The sequence below is a fragment of the Anolis sagrei genome, chromosome 2 (assembly GCF_037176765.1).
Source record: "Anolis sagrei isolate rAnoSag1 chromosome 2, rAnoSag1.mat, whole genome shotgun sequence".
NCBI classification, from domain to species: Eukaryota; Metazoa; Chordata; class Lepidosauria; order Squamata; family Dactyloidae; genus Anolis; species Anolis sagrei.
This window is the reverse complement of record NC_090022.1, coordinates 18,434,122-18,460,647: the sequence shown is the minus strand read 5'-3', so window position 1 is coordinate 18,460,647 and position 26,526 is coordinate 18,434,122. Positions and strand designations below refer to the sequence as shown.

The window sequence follows — 26,526 nt, the reverse complement described above, 5'->3', positions numbered from 1 at the left end:
TTTGTGTCAGTCATTTTGTCTGTCCCTTTGCCTGAGGAAAGGAAGCCATTTTAGATGGTAGACCCCCAGGGAATCTTGGAAGCAAGATGTGTTCAGTTGGTCTCAGTGAGATCCCAATTTGGACAAGCCATTTCAAGTCAATTTTCTAAACCAATAATTAGTTAACCAATAACTAATTAATGCCTTGGAAGATAGGCTGAGCCAGAGAGAGGGGGAAGAAGAAGCTAAGGCAGCCATAATTATCAGTTTGGAATTTGGGTTTTGAAAGGTTAGAAGTTTTGAAGCGGAAGGAAGGAAGAGTTTTGGGAACTGTTTGTTAAAAGGTAATTTGAGGAAAATAGTTAAAGCCAGCCAAGAGAAGGAGTAAGAGATATGTTTAGGCCTCGATAGTGTTAGAGTGCTGGTGTGGAAAGAGGATTCAAAAAGTTCAGAATAACCTGTTTGTATTCCTGTGTGTGGAACATTGCTTTTAAGAAACTCAAGTTAAAAGACCATTCTTTGTAAGAAGTAAAGCCTGATAGGTTATTGAAACCACTGCGCACCTTTACTGCTCAAGAACAAAACAAACTACATATTCTTGTTTCATTTCACCTGAAGAGTTTGTGTGTCTTCTTAAACATTCTGGCAAGGAGGTGGCCTGTGAAACAGTAGAAGGTGGCAGCAAAAGAAATCTTATTAAATATTTGGTGGCAGCAAAGACAAATATAATATACAGTGGAAGCATCACAGTGTCCTGCCTTGTCTGTGAGGGTGTGTGTGTGTGTGTGTGTGTTGTTCCTCACTTCATATTAATGACTTAGATGAAGGGTTAGAAGGCATGATCATCAAGTTTGCAGACAACACCAAATTGGGAGGGATAGCCAATACTCCAGAAGACAGGAGCAGAATTCAAAACGATCTTGACAGATTAGAGAGATGGGCCAAAACTAACAAAATGAAGTTTAACAGTGACAAATGCAAGATACTCCACTTTGGCGGAAAAAACGAAATGCAAAGATACAGAATGGAGGACAATGCCTGGCTTGAGAGCAGTACGTGTGAAAAAGATCTTGGGGTCCTCGTGGACAACAAGTTAAACATGAGCCAACAATGTGATGTGGCGGCAAAAAAAGCCAATGGGATTTTGGCCTGCATCAATAGGAGCATAGTGTCTAGTTCCAGGGAAGTAATGCTACCCCTCTATTCCGCTTTGGTTAGACCACACCTGGAATATTGTGTCCAATTCTGGGCACCACAATTGAAGAGAGATATTGACAAGCTGGAATGTGTCCAGAGGAGGGTGACTAAAATGATCAAGGGTCTGGAGAACAAGCCCTATGAGGAGCGGCTTAAGGAGCTGGGCATGTTTAGTCTGAAGAAGAGAAGGCTGAGAGGAGATATGATAGCCATGTATAAATATGTGAGAGGAAGCCACAGGGAGGAGGGAGCAAGCTTGTTTTCTGCTTCCTTGGAGACTAGGACGCGGAACAATGGCTTCAACCCACAAGAGAGGAGATTCCATCTGAATATGAGGAGGAACTTCCTGACTGTGAGAGCCGTTCAGCAGTGGAACTCTCTGCCCCGGGGTGTGGTGGAGGCTCCTTCTTTGGAAGCTTTTAAACAGGGGCTGGATGGCCATCTGTCAGGGGTGATTTGAATGCAATATTCCTGCTTCTTGGCAGGGGGTTGGCTTGGATGGCCCATGAGGTCTCTTCTAACTCTTTGATTCTATGATTCATCAGGAGAGAGGAGTAATAAATGAAATTTATTATTATTATTATTATTATTAATAGTACTATTTAATAAAAATTGAAGTTTTCTGTTCCTGGTATGAAAGTGTTATTTCCTGTTTAATTGTGCAGTACTTACTTTGAAAGTCGTTGTTATACTCCAAAATCTTCATAGTTGTTATACTTCCAAAAAGTATAAAGTAGTTGTTATACTTCCAAAAATGTTGAAACAACAACCTTCAAAGTTAGTACTGGACAATTAAATAGGAAACAATAATTTCAAACCAAAAACAGATTTTTTTCAAAGTTTGTTACATAGTCTTATAATTATTATTTTGAGTGCGTGTTTTATTTTTGGCTTTCTATTTTGTTATTTTAAGACATTTAGCTATAATCTTGTTGTATAAGAACTTTGCGGTTGTGTAGTTAGTTGTATGGAGCCCCTGGTGGCGCAGTGGGTTAAAGCACTGAGATGCTGAACTTACAGACCGAAGAATTACAGGTTTGAATCCGGGGAGCGTTGTGAGCTCCTACTGTTAGCCCCAGCTTTTGCCAACATAGCAGCTCGAAAACATGCAAATGTGAGTAGACCAATAGATACCACTCTGGCGGGAAGGCAAGTGCCCTCTATGCAGTCATGCCAGCCTCATGACCTTGGAGGTGTCTATGGACAATGTTGGCTCTTCAGCTTATAAATAGGGATGAGCACCAATCCCCAGAGTTGGACACAACTGGACTTAATGTCAAGGGAAAACCTTTACTAGTTAGTTGTATATATCTCAAATATTTGCTTGCGTTTTGTTGTTCTCGAAGAATTATTTTTGTAAAAGTGACAACATATCCGTACGTTACTGGCTACCTTGCTAAAGCCCTGTGAAGTAAGTGAAGTGGGTTGGTGTTGCAATTTTTGAACAGGTCGTTTGTATTCTGCAGTTCCTCAAAAGCAGTCCTAAGAAAAGGGTTTTTTTACTTTGATATGGCTGAATAAGCCAAGGGAGAAATGGCTCCCCCTCCTGATCATCTCCTTAGGACTTGTTTCTCACATCCAAACCCAGAAATAGATCCAGAATCCAAAAATGGCACTTCTTGTTGTCCTTATTAAGGTATGATCAGCAGAGGGAGTCAGTCCCCTTAAACAAGTGAAAGCTGCAATGAAGTCTTGCACGTTGCGTGTTCCCATTCCAGGTTCCAGCCTTCTTTCAGAATACAGTGGTGGGCTTCACTTTTACGGATGCTATTACAGTATGCAATACAATTTTTGTTCCTGGATTATAAATGTCATTTTCTATTTGGTTCTATCATAGAAATATGGGCAAAGTTTATTAAACACAAGAGTTTGATTTTGCAGAACATCCTGCAGCACATTTTAGTCTAGTTTTTCAATGACTATCTCATAGAGTCTCAACCAATTCACAATAGTTAGCAGCAGGCACAAAAATGAAGTTTCTGGAGCATAAAAACTACTTTCAAAGTAAGTACTGCACAATTAAACAGGAAATAATGCTTTCAAACCAGGAACAGACCCCCCACCCCCAAATATTGTAATGTCACCCTTTGGCAGCATATGTTCAGCTATTTTTCAGGCTCTCTTATGCCCAGATTGCATAGACAAATTGAAGACATTTGTATTTAAGGCAGGTTTTGAGACACTAGAAGCAAAAGCTGACTAAACTGAGACTGTGGTACTTTGTCCATATCATGAGAAGACATGATCTAGACCAGTGGTTCTCAACCTTCCTAATGCTGCAACCTCATAATACTGTTCCTCATGTTGTGGTGACCCGCAATCATAACATTATTTTCGTTGCTACTTTAGAACTGTAATTTTGCTACTGTTGTGAATCGTAATGTCAATATCTGATATGCAGAATGTATTTTCATTCACTGGACCAAATTTGGCACAAATACCCGACACACCCCAATTTGAATACTGGTGGGGTTAGGACGAGATTGATTTTGTCATTTGGGAGTTGTAGTTAATGGTGTTTATACGAGTGTTGAATGAAAAGTAATGCCTCTACCTTCGTATCTCATCAACAGATGACAGTACTGGCATGCAGCAGGTACTGGCTTGTTCAGTACTCTCTTCTACAGTTCCATTTTGGCAGGAAGGCTTAGCATTGAACGGTTGTGTTAATGGAACCCTGTGCAGACGGTTGGTCAATGCGACTTAAGCAATGTGCAGTCATTGAATTCTTGGCAGCAGAAGATGTCACCCCAAAGGAGATTCATCAGAGCTGTTTAAGGTGATTGTGTTGATGTGAGTACTGTGTGTTGTTGGACGAGTAAGTTTAAAGATGTTGAGGTGGGAACATCTGACTTGCATGACAAACAAAGAGTTGGATGTCCTGTGACAGCAACCACCGAGTTTCACAAGCAAATGGTTGATAGACTGATTCAGGACAATTGTTGTATCACTCAAGAGAGAAACTTCAAGCATAATTAGCATTTCACAAGAATGTATGGGTCACATTATTGCTTTGCTTGGCTATCGGAAGATCTATGCACAATGGGTACATTGAGAGAACTGTGAGATGCTGGTTGCGGGAACAGAGTGTCGACTTCTTCCGTGACAGCTTCAGAAAACTTGTTCATCGTTGGAAATGTATCCAATTGTCTGGTGACTATGTGGAAAAGTGAATAATGGTAAAGAGCACATTCTAAAGATTATTTCTGCATTAGATTTATTAAAATATTCCCATCCAAACCCAAGTAACTAAGGTGGAGGAATTACTTTTCATTCAACCCTTGCAGTTCACCTACAATCAAAGAGCATTCTGAACTCCACCAATGAAGGAATTGAACCAAACTTGGCACACAGAACTCCCATGACCAACAGAAACTGCTGGAAGGGTTTGGTAGATACTGACCTTGAGTTTTCAAGTTGTTGTTCACCTACATCCTGAGAGCACCATGGAGTTTGAGTGTCGTTGTTCATAGAGCTGGACCAAACTTGGCATGAATACTCAATATGGCCAAATGTGAACACTGGTGGAGTTTGGGGAAAACAGACCTTGATATTTGGGAATTGTAGTTGCTGGGATTTATGGTTCACCTACAATCAAAGAGCATTCTGAACCCCCCACCAACAATAGAATTGAGCCAAACTTCCCACACAGAACTCCCATGACCAACAGAAAATACTGTGATTTGATGGTCTTTGGCAACCCGTCTGACACCTCATGACCCTCCCCCCAAGGGGTACCGACCCCCAGGTTGAGAAATGCTGAATTACTGGCTGTTAGAGGAGTTGTGGGAGTCCAAAACACTCTGAGGACTGAAGTCTGCCCATGCCTGCTCTAAGGAGATGCCCAAGAGTAGAGCTTCTTAATGTTTTCCACTTGTGACCCATTTCTGCCTGGGATTTTTACATGATTCTGGGCATATAGGTATATAAATAGTTCTAAAAATCAAACATTTACTGATAATAAATCAGTGTTTGCAAGACTTCCTAAACAGGCTGATTTTCCTTTTCATGAGGTATGGCTGAAGCATTTTCTGCAGAGTTCTTTCTAAACCCTGCACAACAAATTCATGTAAATGTCTAAAACAGCCACTACGTGGCATTTAGAAATTTTGTACTTTTTTTTTTGTCGTGTCAGGAACAAGTCGCTTCTGGTGTGAGAGAATTGGCCGTCTGCAAGGACGTTGCCCAGAGGACGCCTGGATGATTTTATGTGGGAGGCTTCTCTCATGTCCCCGCATGAAGAGCTGAAGCTGATCCGCCTCTCCCCAGATTCGAACCTGCGACCTGTCGGTCTTCAGTCCTGCTGGCACAGGGGTTGAACCCACTGCGCCACCGGGGGCTCATAGCAGGATCAAGTGTGTGTGTTAAAGAAAAACCTTATGATGTTAATAATTATGTGCAGCTGGTAATGTAGGTCAGCCAGCATGTTTGGGCCACACCCAATGGGGTATAACTGTATGGATTTTAAAATAGTTTGGAGAAGCAATACGCTACTCTGAGGAGGAGAAGGAATATGCTGTAATGCTGCTATGCTCTAACAGCTATGCTCTTTGCTATGGTGGAATAGCTATTTACTCGAGGTTTATGTTTTGCTCTCTCATTTGAATGAAGATGAAGAGGTCTTATTCTGTGTTACTTACAAGGAGTATGTAAGCTTGTTGCACTGTTTGATTTTGTATGCAACACTGCAAGTTTGTGCCTCTGCTGATAAGAGTAAAGTTTTTCTGTTCCTTTTTCCTCTTGCCTGTGTGTCTTTTGCATGGGACTTGGCTAAAATCCGCTTCTGCGCAATGAAGTTTTTGTGAGCTTACGAGACCCCATTTGGGGTCAGGATCCATAATTCAAGAAGCACTGATCTAAACACCTGGCCAAGGAAGATGGGTATACAAGTTAGCACTAAACTGGATGCCTCACACTGTCCCAGGCAGAAGAAATTGAACAGGAATGAGAGAAAACACACCATCCAACTCAACTTCCTTTTTGTTTGTATCAAAATCATCAGATGCCAACATTTATTGGTTTTTGTGGCCCCAGGAAAAAAAATTACAGTTTAAAAAAAAACTCTGCAAATGTGAAAATCCATAGAAAAAGAGATAGGAAAGAGAAGGAAGGGACGGAGAGAAAGAGAGAGAAAAGTATCGTCTCTAAAGGTCAACCAGACTTCTGCTGCTGCTCCAGACATTGAAAAGGAAGAAGGAACTCTGACAACTGCAGCCTTTGAAATGCGAGGCACCAACACAAAAATAAATCATTATCGAAAAGAGAGGAGAAAAAAAACATTAACTTGGACAAGAGGTGGAGAAAAGCCCTATGCGCACAAGTTGTTTTCTGCCCAATCAGATAAGTTAAAAGAGGGAGAACATAAATACTCACATTGTTCCAACCACCCTGGGAACATAACTGTTGGCCCTCCTGTTCCTACACTGAGTCTGCACAAAGGAATGACCTGCCAAACCATCTTAAATATGGCAAAAGCAGGAGAGCCATCTTACTTTTGAGTAACTATTCTCACAGAGCGAGAACAGTGGGTTTTTCCTAAACCTGTATGGTAAGGAGTGTGCAAATTCCTCAGTTGCAGGCTGGTAAAACTCAGGGAAGACATGCCTTGCTTTGGCAAAGCAAAAGGGCATTTACAGGAGCAGGATTCAGGGGATGTAGAAATAGGACGCTTCCATGTTGTCCACTCCTATTCTAGTTAGTGACCCAGTGTCATGACCTTATTTCCTGGTTTTGTGAGGAAATTAGGCCATGCCTTAGACCTGTCCTGTGTATATTTGAAATCTGAAAGAGGGTAGAAATGGGGAGGAATGCAGGGGAGGGGCCAGGGTGAGGAAACTAAACTGTCAGTTGGAACTTTGTTGCATTCCCTAATGCATGCTTTTAAATTAAAGCCTTCCAACTTTCTTTGTGAGGTAATTATGTCACCAGAAATCTACAGATCCGGACACCCAGGGGCACTGTTTTGTTTTGAAGACGATACATACAACTATTGACACTTAGAGCTATCGTGGAAACTACCGTTGACCACCTTGGAAATATTGGACACACATCAGATATTTTGATAGGAGGCAGGGTTACAACAGTTGTCTGCAGAAGTTGTGACCAAAGTAGAAAGAGGCAACAGAGAGTGAGAGAGGCTCCTGGCTCTCCAATTTGAAAAAATATTTTCTTACCAAAAACTGAACATTTGACTCGGTTCCAAAATAATGAAAAGGCTGCATACATACACACACACACTCACACACACTTTTTCCAGCAGGCAATTTCGCTCAGACGTCTCTTTGATGCAAAGGGTTTCCTTCCCTTCAGAGAAGATGGCCTTTCCTCTATTTTCTCTCTTTCTTTCACTTCTAAAATTGGGACATCTTTCTCTCTTCTCTTTCCACCAACTGGATGCTTCCTCCAAGGCCAGGTGTCGGTTTCATGAGGCGTTCCAATTGCTGTGGGATTGCAAGCTCCAGCAGTCCCCCAAGTCAGAATCGCCAATGGGGAAGAATGCTGGGAGATGCAGTTCAGCATCATCTGTAAAGTCTCATCATCCCACCTCTATTTGAGGAGAGAGACGCATGGAGAAGGGAAGCTTTGCATCTGGCACATCTGGCCTTAGAGGACCTGCCCAGGGTTGGAGACGAATGTGGGGCTGAGGTGGGGAATTTGGAGGAAGAGTCCCAAAGTCCAGGATTGACAGTTGGGCCTTGGCTTCGGCTAGGCTTGGGCAACTGGAAGGCTGCTGCTATCTGGCAAGGCGTCCTGGTGGGCCTCAAGGCGAGCAAGGCGGCTCTGCTCCAGAGCAATGGCCTCGGCCGAATGTTTGCACTTCTCCGAGCCACACTGGCATGTGAAGTACTTGCTCTTGATATCCCAGAAGCGGTCGCCATAGTCAAACCTGCAGTTCAGAGAAGAGAGAAAAAGTGTAAGAGGGCTTTCTTTTGCGACAGAGAAATGTGTCCTTTCTAGTGTGCTGCCCACCAGGTTTTTGGACTACCACTCCTATTATGTCTGACCCACCAGCCAGGCTAGCTAAAGCAGTCTAAAGAATGTGGAGGAAACTGTATCTGAGAAGGTTGCAATAAGGGATTTCATGTGCGCTGAGAGGTCCCGGTATCTACAGGTTGGGCTTTGACTGAGGAAGCCTGGAGATAAACTTTCACTTGCTTAACATAGCATTTTAGATGAATCATAGAATTGAAAGAGATCTTGTGGGCCACCCAGTCCAACCCCCTGCCAAGAAGCAGGAAAGTCACATTCAACGCACCCCCGGCAGATGGCCATCCAGCCTCTGCTTAAAAGCCTCCAAAGAAGGAGCCTCTAGCACCCTCCTCCCTATAACTTTCCCTCACAAATTTATACATGGCCCTCATCGTGTCTCCTCTCAGCCTTTTCTTCTGCGGGCTAAATAGCCCAGTTCTTTAAGCTGCTCCTCATAGGGCAAGTTCTCCAGACCCGTGATCATTTGAGTCGCTCTCCTCTGGACACATTCCAGTTTAGAATCAACACCTCTCTTCAATTGTGGTGCCCAGAATTGGACACAATATTCCAGATGTGGTCTAACCGAAACAGAATAGAGGGGTAGCATTACTTCCCTGGATCTAGACATTAGACTCCTATTGATGCAGGCCAACATCCCATTGGCTTTTTAAACTGTCATTTTACATTGTTGGCTCATGTTTAACTTGTTGTCCAGAAGGATGCCAAGATCTTTTTCACACGTACTGCTCTTGAGCCATGCATCTTCCATTCTGTGTCTTTGCATTTTATATCTTCTGCCTAAGTGGAGTATCTTGCATTTTTCCCTGTTGAACTTCATTTTGTTAAGTTTTGGACAATCGTCTCTCTAATCTGTTCAGATCATTTTAGAGTCTGCTCCTGTCCTCTGGAGTATTGGCTCTCCCTCCCAATTTGATGTTGTCTGCAAACTTGGTGATCCTGCCTTCTAACCATCTAAGTCATTAATAAAGATGTTGAACAGGATCAGGACCAGGAGGAAACCCTGCTGATGGCACTCCACTCGTCACTCGTCAATACTTAAGCCAAGTATTCCATCCTTAATTGACACTCAAAGGGACATTTCAATATTTTGCAGGGAAGAATCTTTCTATCATTATAGTTTCATAGAATCATAGAGTTGGAAGAGACCCCATGGGCCATCTAATCCAATCCCATGCCATATTTTGCATGGTGTTTTACTATTGCTGTATTGACTTCAGCAGAAATGAAAGCAACACAGTCCTCCAAGTAGTGGACTAAAATCTGCAAAATTTGTCAGCAAGTCCCAGCAACCCTATGATGGCTAGAATTGCTAAGACTTGTAATTCAAAACATCTTGGAGGACTGCATGCCTCTCACTCTGAAGTGCCTGGAAATTTGTTTCAAAAGCCTTTCCCAAACTCTGGTCCTACTATGAGAGTACTATGTTTTTATAGTGGGATATGAAATCGTATATGCTGGGGTTAGGTTCCAGGACTACCCCGCCCCCCCATGGATACCAAGACCTATGAATCCTCAAGCCCCAACATATACAATAGTGTAGTATCTGATTTCACTGTGTAAGACAAATTTTGTTCATGGGTTATGAGTACCATTTCCTAATTGATTCTATCATAAACACATGGAAAAAAAGTTTGTGGAGTTTTGAATCTTGGCAGAGCAGGTTGAGCTCCCTCTGTCAGCTCCAGCTTCCCATGCAGAGACATGAGAGAAGCCTCCCACAAGGATGGCAAAACATCAAACATCCGGGTCTCCCCTGGCCAACATCCTTGCAGACGGCCAATTCTCTCACACCAGAAGTTACTTGCAGTTTCTCAAGTTGCTCCTGACACACACACACACACACAAAACAAAAACAAGAATTGACTGACCCGAGCTCTTCGCCAGTCTGAATGTCCCGGCTGCTGAAGAAGGCAATGCGAGGGAAACGCAGGTCCTGGTGCAGCATGAAGACCCGGACGGGGATGATGTTAGGGTCGCACAAATGGTTGATGAAGCGGCTGACATTGCCGTAGTAACGTGCATCGATACAGTATACCTCCCCATCCTATCCAAGGCAGCAGAAGGGGAAGGAGAGGAAGAGAGAAAGACCAGGCAAAGTTAGATCTCAAGAAGGTCCACTAGGACATGAAAACTCAGTGGATAACCTTTCAAGTATAAGGCTAGCCAATTTTCCAGTAGAACAGGTGCAAATCATTGAATTTGCAAGCCAGATTCACAAATATGGAGAGCTAACTGCACCTTGTTGACAAACGTATGCCAGAACCTGGAAAAGCATATCCATTTGGGGCAGACCAAAACAATAACTTTTCCAAGCTCTGAGTTCTGTACACATTATCTGTTTGGGGTACTTCCTGTCACTTCCAAAGGACAATTTATTCTAACTCTTATTAAACTGACTCCCATCCAGGAAGGTGGACAACCTCACCTTATTGTCCAAATCAAACAGGTAGGAATCATCTTCTCTCACATCGGCCTCTGCATCAGAAATGAGTTCCCCAACATACCTGGGAAATGCACAAGGGGAAAAAAGCACATAGAAAATGAATACATAACTGCCAAATAATTACTCTTTTAAGCTAGCAAATTGCTCAGTGATATGGCGATGTCAACCAACATCTGGGGGAATATTGTGTGCATACCAGGGCTTTTTGTCTTAAAAGTTCTGCTGTTAATCCTATGCCAACCTATTGTATATACTCATGTATAAGTCTAGAAATCGGGACCAAAACTGACCTAAACCCTGAGCCAACATATTCACAGGCCCTTGCAATCTCTTCTAACCCAGATTCGTATCCTAACAATGACTGTGGAAGAGCACATTTCCCAGCCTAACTACTGGAAAGCAGCTGGATTTTAAGATGTTGTGTAAGTATGCTCTTAAACACAGAACAGTACATAGGCAACAATTATGCCTTGGCCATAAATCACTCTTTGACTGGACTATATTGATCTTGAAGCGTGCGTGAGGCACTCTCTGGTCTCATGGCCTGGCTGAAGGGACCTCTTATTTGCTTATCTAATCAGAAATGCAAAATGGTCAGGAAGGGGGCAGTCTGAGCAAAATATGACACTAAGGAGCAAAGGATTGTTGTCGAACGCTTTCATGGCCAGAATCACTGGGTTGTTGTAGGTTTTTTCAGGCTATATGGTCATGTTCTAGAGGCATTCTCTCCTGACGTTTCGCCTGCATGTATGGAAAGCATCCTCAGAGGTAGTGAGGTCTGTTGGAAATATGGAAGAGGGTTTATATATCTGTGGAATGACCAGGGTGAGACAAAGGACTCTTGTATGCTGGAGCTAGGTGTGAATGTTTCAACCGAACACCTTGATTAGCATATAATGGCCTGACAGTGCCTGGAGCAAACTTTTGTTGAGAGGTGATTAGATGTCCTTGTTTGTTTCCTCTCTGTTATTGTGCTGTTGTAATTTTAGAGATTTTTAATACTGGTAGCCAGATTTCATTCATTTTCATGGTTTCCTCCTTTCTGTTGAAATTGTCCACATGCTTGTGGATTTCAATGGCTTCTCTGCGTAGTCTGACATGGTGGTTGTGAGAGTGGTCCAGCATTTCTGTGTTCTCAAATGGCACTGTCAGGCCATTATATGCAAATCAAGGTGGTCAGTTGAAACATTAACACCTAGCTCCAGCAGACAAGAGTCCTTTGTCTCACCCTGGTCATTCCACAGATATATAAACCCTTTTTCCTAGTTCTAACAGACCTCACTACCTCTGAGGATGCTTGCCATAGATGCAGGCGAAACATCAGGAGAGAATGCCTCTAGAACATGGTCATATAGCCCGAAAAAACCTACAACAACCCAAAGGATTGTTTTCTTCGTCTTTCTTTTAAGACTCCTCAAGCTGGAAGTGATACATGGAGAGAGTTTGTTTGAAGGTGAAACAGTTACTTAGTTTATTTGTATCATTTTTATGGTATATGCGTAGTGGTTACATAAGATCAATTGCTTGCTGCTTACAGAACAATGTTTCAATATGAGTTTCCCTCAATCTATTCTTTTCTTCCAAAAGAACTGTTATGCAAATACATAACAACAGGTTTCAAACTATCTTTAACTTGTTTCTTTAACCAATTTTCCAGCTACTCTTCAGCTATTTCCTTCCAGACCCTCACTCACTGACTAACTGCTGTTCTCTGGGCAACACAAAATGGCTGTTCGCCCGCCAGTCCTTTAAGGTAGGTCACTTATTCACTTTTTAAAGCAAGCGAAATTTGCTACAGCATGCAACTGGTTGTGCAATTGTGCAAACCCAAATATGGCTTGTATAGTCCTATGTCAGCCTAAATGTATGTTATGCAGTTACCATATATAATCCTGTCATCCATGGCTTGGGAGAGAGGAGGATGTCACGGTATCCATAACTAGCAGTAAAAATATAACAACAGGAATGTAAATCTAACCATTGACAAAGCAAGTAATACTTGAATGCCCTTTCCTGCTATTCCTAATCTCTATGGCTCAAGGCAGATGTGTTCTTCTGCAAAAGGGTAAAGCCAGCCTTGGGAAGAGCTCTCTGAAGACTCGGAAAAGTGGAGGGAGGTCTCCCTCTCTGCAATGACCACTCACTCGCATATGAAAGTCCCTTGGGGGATCGTCTGCAGCGCTCGGACACCCCAGCCCATTTTGGCAGTGCGATACAGCTGTAAACGGACCCTGCGATGGAGGAAAACACAGGAGAACAAGATAGAACAGTTAGTCTGGATGACGGGCAAGACCAGAGCTTTGAAAATTGAATAGTGAAGGGTGACAACAGATCTCCAGCTAATGAACTAGGTTTGTGATATAGCAGATACTAAAATATTATGCAGTAACTAATAATATCAGTGGTTGGATATATAGACATGTAGCAGACATATAGAGGTGATGTGAATCATCACACATAATTGTATTAGACAGCTCTTGTGCAGCAGCTCCTCCATATCCACAGATGCTGCATCCACAATCAACCACTGGCGCCTTGAAAATATTTTTAAGTCACTCCCCAAAGGAAACCTTGGTTTTCCCATTTTATATAAGGGGACAACATATTACTATGCCACTGAGAATCCATGGATTCTGGTACCCACTGGGAAGGAGCTGATGTCCTGGAACCAAAACTCAGCAGATGCCAAGGGACCACTGTAATGTTTTCTTTTAGCTCAAGCTAAAATAAATAAGTTACCATACATACTAGAGCAGGGATCCTTAAACTAAGGCCCGGGGGCTGGATATGGCCCTCCAAGGTCATTTACCCAGCCCTCGCTCAGGGTCAACCTAAGTCTGAAACCACTTGAAAGCGCACAACAACAACAACAACAATCCTATCTCATCAGCCAAAAGCAGGCCCACATTTCTCATTGAAATACTAATAAGTTTATATTTGTTAATATTGTTCTTAGTCTTAATTATTGTATTTTTTCCGTGTTTTTTGCACAACAAATAAGACATGTGCAATGTGCATAGGAATTCATTTGTGTTTTTTTCAAATTATAATCCAGCCCTCCAACTGTTTGAGGGACTGTGACCTGGCCCGCTGTTTAAAAAGTTTAAGGACCCCTGTACTAGAGTATAACCTAACCCAAACATAAGCTGAGGCACCCAATTATACCACAAAAAACTGGGAAAACATATTGACTTGAGTATAAGCTAAGGGTGGGAAATGCAGCAGCTGGTGGTAAATTTCAAAAATAAAAATTGTCTCTGCCTCTTTTCTTTTCTTTTCCTTCCTTCCTTCCTTCCTTTCTGTCTGTCTCTCTTTCTGTCTGTCTGTCTTCCTTTTAATTACTCCACTCCGCTTTGATTTCTCATTTTCTGTCCTGGGCCCGGTCCTGGTTCAACATCTTTATTAGAGACTTAGATGAAGGGTTAGAATGCATGATCATTAAGTTCGCAGATGGGATCAAATTGGCAGGGATAGCCAATACCCCAGAAGGCAGGAGCAGAATTCAAAACAATCTTAACAGATTGGAGAGGTGATTGTCCAAAACTAGCACAATGAAGTTCAATAGGGACAAATGCAAGATACTCCACTTAGGCAGAAAAATAAAATGCAAAAATACAGAATGCCTGGCTCTACAGCTGAACTTGTGAAAAAGATCTTGGGAGTCCTCGTGGACAACTAGTTAAACATGAGCCAACAATGTCATGTGGCAGCTAAAAAAGCCAATGGGATTTTGGCCTGCATCAATAGGAGTCTAGTGTCTAGATCCAGGGAAGTCATGCTACCCCTCTATTCTGCCTTGGTCAGACCACACCTGGAATATTGTGTCCAACTCTGGGCATCACAATTGAAGGGAGATGTTGACTCTAAGCTGGAATGTGTCCAGAGGAGAGCGACTAAAATGATCAAGGGGCTGGAGAACAAGCCCTATGAGGAGGGGCTTAAAGAGCTGGGCATGTTTAGCCTGAAGAAGAGAAAGCTGAGAGGAGAACTAAAATCAACTTCTGAGATTTAGGATATTGTGGGAAGGCTCACTTGATGCCACTCTGCACAACCCGGTTCTTGCAGTTCCTCCAGCAAGTGCAGGCCTGGTTACATTCAAAGATCAAAGGCGGTTCAATCTTGTTAAACTCTTGCAGTAAACGTCCATCCTGAAAAGAAAGCAACAAGAAGGTATGTTAGCCAATATGCTGTTGCGGCAACAGCTTTTTAATCCCATGCTCCCACATCTGTGGCCTCCATTCTTCTATTTTATTTTACTTTGTATTGTCGAAGGCTTTCATGGCCTGAATCACTGGGTTGTTGTAGGTTTTTTCGGGCTATATGGCCATGTTCTAGAGGCATTCTCTCCTGCCGTTTCGCCTGCATCTATGGCAAGCATCCTCAGAGGTAGTGAGGTCAGTTGGAACTAGGAAAAGGGGTTCATATATCTGTGGAATGACCAGGGTGAGACAAAGGACTCTTGTCTGCTGGAGCTAGGTGTGAATGTTTCAACTGACCATCTTGATTAGCATACAATGGGCTGACTGTGCCTGGAGCAAACTTTTGTTGAGAGGTGTTAAGATGTGCCTGCCTGCTTCCTCTCTGTTGTTGTGTTGTTGCAATTTTAGTTTTTTTAAATACTGGTAGCCAGCTTTTGTTCATTTTCATGGTCTCTTCCTTTCTGTTGAAATTGTCCACATGCTTGTGGATTTCAATGGCTTCTCTGTGTAGTCTGACATGGTGGTTGTTGGTGTGGTCCAGCATTTCTGTGTTCTCAAATAAAATGCTGTGTCCAGGTTGGTTCATCAGGTGCTCTGCTATAGCTGATTTTACTTTTTTCCTCTATCTTTTGTTTTCTTTGCTATTGTCTTTGATTTTGTGACAAGTAAATGTTACTTTCACAAATAATGTATACCCCTTTCACAACCCCCCTAATAAAGATTTTTTTTAAAAAAGCCTGCCTGAATAGAAAGGTTTTAGGCTGCCGCTGGTACAACAGCAGGAAGGGGGGTGTTTTGACTTCCCTGGGAAGGAAGTTCCAGAGAAGAGGGGCATTTGCTACCCAGAAGAAAGGAAGACCTGCTCTCTCTCTCTCTCACTCTCATTCCCACCAACTGAGCTTGAGATAGAGATGGGACTGAGAAAAGGGATCTCCTGAAGGGGATCTCAGGGCCCTGGCAAGTTTGTACAAAGGGATGCTGTCAGCCAAATAGTCTGGACCTGAACCATCTAGGGCTTTAAAGGTCATAATCAGCAGTTTGAATAAACCACCCAACCCGAGTGCTCACCTTGTCGTACCAGCAGCGGATGCTGAGCTGGCCACACAGACAGTTGCTGGAGGAGCAGTCATCCTGGCAGGTGCAATGCTGGGAAGTGAAAAAAAAAAGAGGATAAGTGAGACAAAAACACACCTTGGGGATTACAGTGAGGTAATAGTACAGACAGCCTTCTCAATGGTCTCTCCCATCCTTCAGGCATCTGCTTATCCAAAATAATAAAACCTTCTTGGTATTACGTGTTGCGCAGAAAGCCGATTATAGCCAACGTCCCAGGTCCAAATGCACAAGACTCACAGACAAGAGGAAAAATGAACACAAATTTTTTTACCTTTAATAGCAGAGATGAAACAGAAACTTGCAATGCTGCATGCAAAAATCAAACAGTTCAAGAAACTTACATAGTCCTTGTAAGTGATCTGCTGCCCAGTGTGGAACACATCTCACCACACTAAAACAGTAGATGTGGCTCTTAATGAGATATGCTGCATTATCATGGGGTGTCTGCACCCTAAACCACTGGAGAAATTACACTGTTTAGTTGGTATTGCACCACCTGACATCTGCTGGGAAGTAGCAGCCAATAGTGAAAGGACCAAGGCAGTGACATCTCCAGCTCATCCCCTGTTTGGGTATCAGCCAGCACGTCAATGACTTAAATCAAGAAATAGTTTTCTAAGATCTACAGAGACACTCGCTGGAACACCTCAGCAAGCGAGAGTCCAAAAGTGGCAGGCTCAAACCCAGAACCTCAATCAATGGCTGATACCAAATGAGAGACTCCCCCCTGGGCACACAGAAGACTGGGCGACTTGGAAGGCACTGAACAGACTGTGCTCTGGCACCACGAGATGCAGAGCCAACCTCAAGAAATGGGGCTACAGAGTGGAATCCACAACATGCGAGTGTGGAGAAGACAAACTACAGACCACCTGCTGCAATGCAACCCGAGCCCTGCTACATGCACAATGGAGGACCTTCTTATAGTAACACCAGAGGCACTCCAAGTGGCCAGCTACTGGTCAAAGGACATTTAATCAACTACCAAGCTTGCAAATTTTGTGTTCTGTTTATTTGTTAAAAAATGCAATACAACTGTTTGGCTTGCTCCAAACTGCTCCCATGAGCAAAGCCTTTGAGCATAGAGCTCCTCAGAGCAAAAGCTAAACTGTATTCAAAAACCCATACAGTTATACCCCACTGGGTGTGGCCCAAGCTTGCTGATTGACCTACATTACCAGCTGCATATTACAATTACTATCATAAGGTTTTTCTTCAACACACACACACACACACACACACACACACTTGGTCATGCTACGACTTAGTGTAAAGTAATATACAGCAGGCCCACATTCAAGGCAAGGGATCTGTTCCGGGTTGCTTTGCGGCCCTCCTGTTGTTTGGGGCTCCAACTCCCAGAAGCCCTAACAAGCTTGTTTAGTTCTCGGGAATTCTGGGAGTTGAAGGCCCAAACAGCTGGAGGGCCACAGTTTGAGGATGCCTGGTGTAATACAATCTCTTTTTCTCACCTGAAATGAATGGTGTACTTGACTTCCAGACAAAGACATGCCATAGAATCACAAGTAAGGACCTAAGAAATGTTTTAAGTCTTTAGTGCAATTCTATATTTAACTGGTGGAAGTTCCAGAGGAAGTCAATCCATAGACCTGCACTGCAGACTTAGAGCTTTCCGAATTGTCTGTCGCAACACATTCATGTGTTGGTTACAGTGTACAGGTGTGTCACACAAACGTATGTGAATTTTATTTATTTTATCGTGTCAATATCAACCAGACAATTGTATTACATTTTTAACAAATTTTTAACAAAAAGACAAAACAGAATTTGCAAGCTTGGTAGTTGATTAAATGTCCTTTGACCAGTATCTGACCACTTGGAGTGCCTCTGGTGTTGCCGCAAGGAGGTCCTCCATTGTGCATGTGGCAGGGCTCAGGTTGCATTGCAGCAGGTGGTCAGTGGTTTGCTCTTCTCCACACTCGCATGTTGTGGATTCCACTTTGTAGCCCCATTTCTTGAGGTTGGCTCTGCATCGCGTGGTGCCAGAGCGCAGTCTGTTCATTGCATTCCAAGTCACCCAGTTTTCTGTGTGCCCAGGGGGGAGTCTCTCATTTGGTATCAGCCACTGATTGAGGTTCTGGGTTTGAGCCTGCCACTTTTGGACTCTCGCTTGCTGAGATGTTCCAGTGAGTGACTCTGTAGATCTTAGAAAACTATTTCTAGATTTAAGTCATTGACGTGCTGGCTGATACCCAAACAAGGGATGAGCTGGAGAACGTATGTGAAATAAGCAGTGAATCGTATGTGTTGTCAAAGGCTTTCATGGCTGGAATCACTGGGCTGTTGTGGGTTTTTTGGGCTGTATGGCCATGTTCCAGAAACGTCAGGAAAGAATGCTTCTGGAACATGGCCATGCAGCCCAGAAAACCCACAGCAACCCAATAAGTCATGTATTTTTTAATTATATATTAAAGTTTTTCATGAGATACATTATGCTCCAATACATTTAGTTATTATTACAATGCATGTATCTCTTATAAGGGGTTGGCTTAACCTCTGGTTTGTTAGTAAAATTGAATTACTGGGTCACAAAATGACACTTGTCTAAAAAGCATGTCACGGCCCTGAAATGTTTGGAAAACCCTGACCTAGAGAAACTACTTCTTGAGACATTGCTAGATCTTGCTGAACAATTCTATGGCATTCGAAATGCATATAACTGAAACCGCATTCAACAAGGTTGCATAATAAGTGGGCCAACTGTATTTCTTATAGCTAAAGAGGGAAGTTGAAGGGGGTGATATTACAAGATGTTATTTTCTGATTAAAATAATTTCTGATCAAAATTCATGAACTCTGGACTTATAACACCACCATTTTATTCCCTCTCTGCACCCCAAGCTCTATGTTTGAAAGCTGTGTTTGGGCCAGGTGTCCTGTTTTAAAGAAATATGCATTTTTCTAATTCCAGAATCAAGAATGTTATGTCAAAAGCTGGCTCTTGTTAGAAAGCCCATGCAAATACCTGCAGATGGGTGATGTTCCGGTCAATGTTCATGGTGGAAGTCTCACAGTTTTCAGAGATGTATTTGTAATCTTCCGGACATGGCTCATCATCAATAGCATTGACGCAGGGAATGGGCACATTCTCATAGCCACGGGCCACATCCCTGGAAAGAGATGGTAAAAACAGTGACTTGAGTGGCTTTCAAAATTTGCAATGCAATTCAGCAATCTTGGTTGCAGCATCCTGGAAAATTCAGTTAGAGCCATGCTTAAAATTATTACTTTACATTTGCTATTTACGTTTGCTTACTATTTTATTGGTGGGAAGCCTGATTACTCTAAATGACATAGTTTACTTTTTACTATGACAAGAAGACATAGCCAGCATTGCCCAGGTGTTGTTGGAACCACTGCTTGCCTACTTTCTCTTTTCTCCAGCTCTGAGAAGGCCAACCTCAGTGTCTCCATGATATTAATTTCCCTCCATCTTCTCACTCTCTTTTCTTTTCTTCTTTCTTTCTCTCCTTCCTTCCTCCCTTTCCCTGATACTCCTTTACCCTCTTTCTATCCTTTCTCTTCCTTCCTTTTACCTCACCACCTTCCCTTTTACCTTCTTTCTTCCTTACCTTTCTCTTCCCTTCCTTTGCTTCTCTCCCCTTTCCTTTCTCTCCCCTCCTCTCTTGTAATTTCTTCCCCCTCCCTCCCTCCTTTTTCACTTTGTCTTTCTTTCTTTCTTTCTTTCTTTCTTTCTTTCTTTCTTTCTCATTTTTCCCCATACACATATCACCTAGCAGTAGCCAAGCTGCTTCACTTCCTTTCTTTCCCAGTCCCACAAGGCCACTTCACCTGACTACAGTCAATTTACTATGACCCTCCCCCTCTGCTTTTGGCCCAAAATGAGAAGTTCTTTTACTTCAAACCCATTAAGTATTTTAAGTTGGATAATGAAGGGTATGTGTTTCAAGTCTGGCCCAGATCCATTAAGTCATGTAGAACCAACATACATAGAGAGACACATATAAGTCAAAGTATAGAAAGAATATATTTAAATTGGGTGGCTGTGTTTGTCTATTTCGGAAGAAAAACCAAAAATCTTATGGGACCTTTCCTGATTGAATAATTTGGTACAGGCTTTCATGATGATGATGATGATGGTAAAGATTTCCCTGACATTAAGTCTAATCGTGTCCAACTCTGGGGTGTGGTGCTCATTTCAATTTCTAAGCCGAAGAGGCGGCATTGCCCGTAGACACCTCCAAGGTCATGTCGACAGCATGACTACATGGAGCGCCGTTAATAATAATAATAATTATTTATTTATATTCCGCTCTATCTCCCCCGAGGGACTCAGGGCAGATTCCAAACATAAATGGCTAACATTCAATGCCCAAACACAACAACAATACACCCATAGTAAGGATACTTGGCAACCCAACATATAAAAACAAATTATGACTTTACAACTAAAATTAAATAAAAAACGCAGCCTGTTATATCAGACATAAAACAAAACATCGAACAGAAGCATCAATTTTCCAGTTCCTTGGAGGCAAGTAGATTGATCATTACTCAAGATATCTATTGACCCCGTAGGGCGAACATTATATGGAATGCCATTTGCTCCTATGGATACATGTAATAGAAAGTGGCTCAAACGCAGGCATGGGCAAACTTCGGCCCTCTAGGTGTTTTGGATTTCAACTCCTACAATTCTTAACAGCCAATGGGCTGTTAAGAATTGTGTGAGTTGAAGTCCAAAGCACCTGTAGGGCCAACGTTTGTCCATGTTTGCTCTAATGTCATTGGATTAATTAATATACTTTGGGCTTATCAAATATGCTGAATGAGGATAAGGTCAACCCCTGGGATCACTGTTTCAAAATTCAGACTTAAATATGGAGTTGGTTCATCACACCATTAGCATCAAAGCAAATATGTTTGTTTACAGACATTTACATATTGCTTTTCATTTTCTGAATCCCAAAGCATTTCACAATAGGATGGCTAAACTAACAGTAACATCCACCCATCCACACTGTGGAGTGTGGGAAAAGAGAAAAAGTTGGCTCTGGAGGAAGGGCATTACAATCCACAAAAAAATCATACTGAAATGATTTTTCAGACACATATCAGACACAAGGGCACCACAAGCTTCTATCCTGGTTGTAAGAAAGGTTACTTCATATTATTTATTTATTATTTATTTAAAACATTTCTATTCTGCCCTTCTCACCCCAAAGGGGACTCAGCATATATATATGGCAAACATTCAATGCCGGGAAAAGAATTCATACACACATACATACATAAACATTAAAAAAATCTCAATATTAAAATACACCATTTAAAACTGTCTTGGAGGGAAGTCTTGGAGGTCTTGGTCCTGGAGGCTAACACTGGGCAATATTTTTTTTATCAGTGACATTGGGTGCATCTACATTGTAGAATTAAATGCTCTTTGAAACCACTTCAACTGCCATGACTCAATGCTATGGAATCATGGGAACTGTAGCTTTGGTGAGGCACCAACCACTCTTTGGCAGAGGAGGCTGAAGACCTGATGAAGCCTAGATGTTTGCAATGAATGTGATGCAGACACAACCCCATAGAAGCCAAACACATGATCATTCCTCCCAGCCAAGAAGCCCACTGGCTCTGCTTACCTGCTGATGATGCGCTCGGTGCGGACGGAGCGATTCAGGATCCCCTGGCGGATTTTGCGATTGAGCTGCAGGGCGAACCACACCTCCGAGTTCTCCAGGGTCAGGTCCAAGGGCGTATCCCCTTCCTTGTTGCGCACCTCCGTGTCGGCGCCCCGCGAGAGGAACAGGCTGCAGGAAGGCGGAAGAGGGTTACAGCAAAGGCATCGGGACATCTTGCACAACCTCTCCCTCCCTCATGAATCTCAATAAGGAGGGAGCCCTGCTGACTTACAGGACACATTCATGGAAGCTCTCCCGTGCTGCGATGTGCAATGGTGTGTCTCCGTGGAAGTTAACCGCGTGGAGATCACACTGGGCATTCAGCAGGACTTCAGCGATCTCAGCGCTTCCTGTGAAGGAGGCCCAGTGCAAGCAAATATTCTCTTCCTGTTTGGGAGAAGTGAAAAAAGTTAACAGGTGAGCAATTGTAGCAGACTTTTCCCCAGTGACTCAAGACATTCAAATATCAAAACTGAAAGTGGAAATGATGACAGTCGACCTTCCACATTCACTAGGGTTAGGGACGCAGGACCCCATCAAAGTGAAAAACTGCAAGCTCTATAATTGTTGAGATTCCCTTTAAGACAGTGATTCTCAACCTGTGGGTTCCCGGGTGTTTTGGCCTACAACTCCCAAAAATCCCAGCCAGTTTACCAGCTCTTAGGATTTCTGAGAGTTGAAGGCCAAAACATTTGGGGACCCACAGGTTGAGAACCACTGCTCTAGGATGATGTGGCTTCTTCAGCACGATTCTACTGTCACTCTCCACTAGAAGTTGACTACAAAATGTATTAGAGGACACAGAGACTCTCAGACAGGTGGTCTCTCTAGGGATACTCTGGGTCCATCAGCGTGATTCTATGATCCAGTGGATCTAGGGATTTCTAGAGATAACATTTTAATCAAATCTCTCAATAACACTATGTAACGTGATTTTTTGATCCTGGGTTCTAAATGCCATTTCCTAAATGATTTTATCATAAAGGCATGGAAAAGGTTTATTAAACTGTAAAAACTTTGTTTTTGTGGAACATCCTGCAGCATATTTTGTTATAGTTTTTCAATGAATGGTTTGATGATGTGATTGGACGATGTTTTTAACGAGGAGTCCCTAATGAAACCTGTTTTTATTGATTTTATTGATTCTGTTATGGTTTTATTATTCAATTGTTTTATTATATTGAAATTGTATTTTATGGTCAGACATCCTGTCCACAAGCCAAGATACTAACCCCACTCTCCTATTTATTTACTTACAGTATTTGTATACCGCTTTTCTCACCCCGAGGTGGACTCAAAGTGGAATAAACACAGAATAAACGGCAGCCTTTCAGATGTTAATGTATCACAACTCCTATCAGCTCTGGTCCTGATGTCTAATGATAAGGAATGCAGGAGTTTTAGTCCAGCACTGGAAGGCCCGCCTAAAATGGCATGGTGGGCAGCATTCAGCTCGTGGACCTTGAGTTTGACACGTGTGCTCTAGGTCCTGCAGCATAACAGAGTCACACTAGAGGACCTTGAGATTCCTTGAGATACAATTTTAACCAAATCTATTAATAATCAAATCTGCAAAAGCCAAAGCCACAAATGTGGAGGGATGACTGTACTTCTGACTTAGAAAACATGGTCCTTGGATGAAAGCTCCCATTCTGAAGGGTAACTCCCCATCTAGCTCTCTTTTGCATCAAACTGCAAGGCTGAAGTTCATGAAACATGGCAACCAGGGAGTCCCAAACTCACATACATTGTCAGTCAGGGTGACGTCGGCTCCACGGGTGAGCAGCATGCGGATCACCTCAATGTGCTTATGCTCAGCGGCCCAGATGATGGGGGTCCAACCTCCACTGTCCTATAACATGTGGGGAGAAAGACGAATGTTGTGTGATGCTATGATAACACAAGAAGGTTGCGGTGAAGCTTCAGAAGCTAAAGCCTGGAAATAATGAGCCATAAGTGATATTTAGACCACACCTGGAATATTGTGTCCAATTCTGAGCACAACAATTGAAGGGAGATATTGATAAGTTGGAATGTGTCCAGAGGAGGGCGACTAAAATGATCAAGGGTCTGGAGAACAAGCCCTATGAGGAGCAGCTTAAAGAGCTGGGCATGTTTAGCCTGAAGAAGAGAAGGCTGAGAGGAGACATGATGATAGCCGTGGCAAAGGGCTGGGCTAGTTAACCCTTGCAATGTGCAAAAGATCTGATAATGGATGCTTATGGGTTCTGGCCATTCTACAATTCTACAAAACAGAGAAAACCAAAAAGGAAAGGAGGTATCAGATAAGGATCAATGAGACTCCTTGTGGAGAGAACAAGTGGGGTATAAATAATAATAATAATAATAATAATAATAATAATAATTGTAATAATAATGTCACATTGAGGAAAAACAATGAAAGAAAACAAAGAAAAACTCAGCTGTTATCAAGACCTCAAAATCGAATTGCAAAGGCTCTGGCAGGTGGTCCCAGTGGTCATTGGCACACTGGGTGCCATGCCAAAAGATCTTAGCCGGCATTTGGAAACCATAAACACTGAGAAAATCATGATCTGCCAACTGCAAAAGGCCGCCTTACTTGGATTTGCACGCATCATTCAAAAATACATCACACAGTCCTAGACGCTTGGGAAGTGTTCGACTTGTGATTTTGTGATACGAAATCCAGCATATAGATCTCGTCTGCTATGACATACTGTGGTTTTGTGTCAGTAAAATAATAATAATAATCCTTCCCCAAACCCTCACTTACCTGGGCATTGACATCCACCTGTCCTGTGGAGAGCAACAAACTGACCATTTCAACATTTCCATTCTTTGCCGCATGGTGCAGGCAGGTAGAGCCATCGTCCTCCTTGGGAAGAATAATAGAAAGAGTGAAATAAGAATGTGTGTGAAACAACCACTTTATAATCACCTAAATCATCTTTGTCGTTCTTCATCTTTGCAATGGCACCCTTCACATGCAAAAGTATTCCTAACATCATTTACTACGTTGCATGCTCTCATAGTGTATTTATTTATTATTTAAGGCATTTATACCCCATCCTTCTCAACCTCTGAAGAGGACTCAGGACAGCTTCCAACAGGCAACCATAAAATGCAACCATATACATCATAACAACAGTTTGCCAGGTTAAAATCGTCATACAAATCAGCCCACTGTGGTCAAACAAAGTCTTATCTTCACCAGTAAATCAGTCTATTCTGCAAATGCCTGATCCCATAGCCAAGATTTAAGTTTCTTCCAGAAGGTCAGGCAGGAGGGGGCAGATCTAACATCCCTAGCAAGGGAATTCCACAGCTGAGGGGCAACCACGGAGAAGGCCCTGTCTCTCATCCCCACCAAATGTGACTGCAATGGTGGTGGGACTGAGAGCAGGACCTCCCCGGATTATCTTAAGATCCTTGGTGGTTCATAGAGGGAGATAATGTATGCAACCATATCCACTGGGCACAACACAGAGAAATGTAATTAATTTCAGTATGCTATCAGTATTACAGAGTGTTCTTCCATAACACTAGCAAGACTTACATATCTGCCATAAAACAATTCTAATTTCTCAACTGCCTAAACATACCTAAATAGCGTTTTTAACCCCATCCCTGGAAATATCCCTCCATAAGGAGAGGAGTCTCTTTCTTTCCTAACCTTGGTGTAAACACAGCCGCCCCTTTTGATCAAGTATTTTGCCAACTCCACATGGTTGTTTGCAACAGCCTCCATCAGGGGTGTCCGCCGTAATTTGTCCAGAGTGTTTATATTAGCACCAGCCTGAAGTAAAATAAAAATAATAATAATTATATAGACCCTCTACACACCCAACGCCCTAAGTACAAGACTATACATTCAACCAACCTCCAAAATCTCTCATACCTCACGTGAATGTAACAGGAAACCTCTGACTCTATGATAAATAAGCTAAAAGTCATATAGTTTTAAAAATGCAAGTGAAATGTTTTCATGAGATATGTTGTGTTCCCATACATTTTGTTATTTCAATCTATGTTTGTATTAGTATCTCTCATAAGGAGTTGGTTTAACCTTTGGTTTGCTAGTAATCTTGAATTATTGTGTTGTGAAATGACATACGTCTAAAAGATGTGTCACAAACATGAAATGTTTGGAGAGTTCTGGATAAAGACAATGCCTGTATAGAAAAGGGGAGATTTTAGAAGAGACTTAAAACAAGAAGTTTTGCAACACAGCTGTGTTGGGAGGGGGTATCAGGTTTGAAGGAAAGCATGAAATATTCTACTGAAAAAGCAAGATGACACAAAGACAAAAAGTGATGGGAGTTGGACATTAGAGAAAAAGTCAGAAAATAACAATGATTGCCTACTGAAGGTCCTTAAAAAGGTGACTCTTGGCTTATCTACACTGGACTAAAACCCTATTTCCAATCCAGAAGCTGAACCCTGACATCCAGACTATATCCAAGGACTTCCAGTCTGTAACGTGAATGCATGTCCGTAACGTGAAGTTGGGGAATTGTCCAGTTTTGGAGAGATTTGAGAGTATCCCCAACCTTCAGTCAGTATGAACAGATGGAATGGCTCTAATCCAAATCAGTCCACTACCCACAGGATAAATGCATTTCATACTTAGACTTGGGCACCATTTCAGAGACATCGCATTAAATATTTGCAAATATTCCAAAATTCCAAAATATCCAAAATCCCCAAAAGTCTGGTGCCAAGTACTTTGGATAAGGGATACTCTGCCTGTACCAAATGCAACCACACAGCGCTGTATGCTACAGGCACAAATCTCAATTTGAGTTACTGTACACAACACCTAAAACAGGACAGTGGGAGCAGATCAAAGCCAACAAGCAATGCACTTATTTTACAGACAATGAAAGTTGAGGAGATCAAACAAACCAGAGAAGAACATAGTAGTGGGGATAAAAATCTCTTGTCATTTCAG

The 26,526-nt window shown here is 42.4% G+C and overlaps 1 protein-coding gene across 2 annotated transcripts in view; it reads right to left on the bottom strand.

Annotated features, from left to right (window-relative positions):
* Positions 1–6,149: 6,149 nt before the first annotated feature.
* The window catches only part of EHMT2 (euchromatic histone lysine methyltransferase 2), a 51,308-nt gene continuing 30,931 nt past the window's right edge, over positions 6,150–26,526 (bottom strand). For both annotated transcript variants that reach the window (XM_060759470.2, XM_060759471.2), the window contains exons 17-28: positions 25,249–25,371; positions 24,349–24,450; positions 23,341–23,445; positions 21,826–21,980; positions 21,555–21,722; positions 18,911–19,055; positions 15,877–15,954; positions 14,642–14,757; positions 12,754–12,840; positions 10,592–10,670; positions 10,035–10,210; positions 6,150–8,062 (exon numbers count right to left, since the gene is read on the bottom strand). In XM_060759470.2, the coding sequence (XP_060615453.2) occupies positions 7,882–8,062; positions 10,035–10,210; positions 10,592–10,670; positions 12,754–12,840; positions 14,642–14,757; positions 15,877–15,954; positions 18,911–19,055; positions 21,555–21,722; positions 21,826–21,980; positions 23,341–23,445; positions 24,349–24,450; positions 25,249–25,371 (1,515 nt within the window). In that variant the 3' untranslated portion in view covers positions 6,150–7,881. The remainder of the gene's footprint in view (positions 8,063–10,034; positions 10,211–10,591; positions 10,671–12,753; positions 12,841–14,641; positions 14,758–15,876; positions 15,955–18,910; positions 19,056–21,554; positions 21,723–21,825; positions 21,981–23,340; positions 23,446–24,348; positions 24,451–25,248; positions 25,372–26,526) is intronic.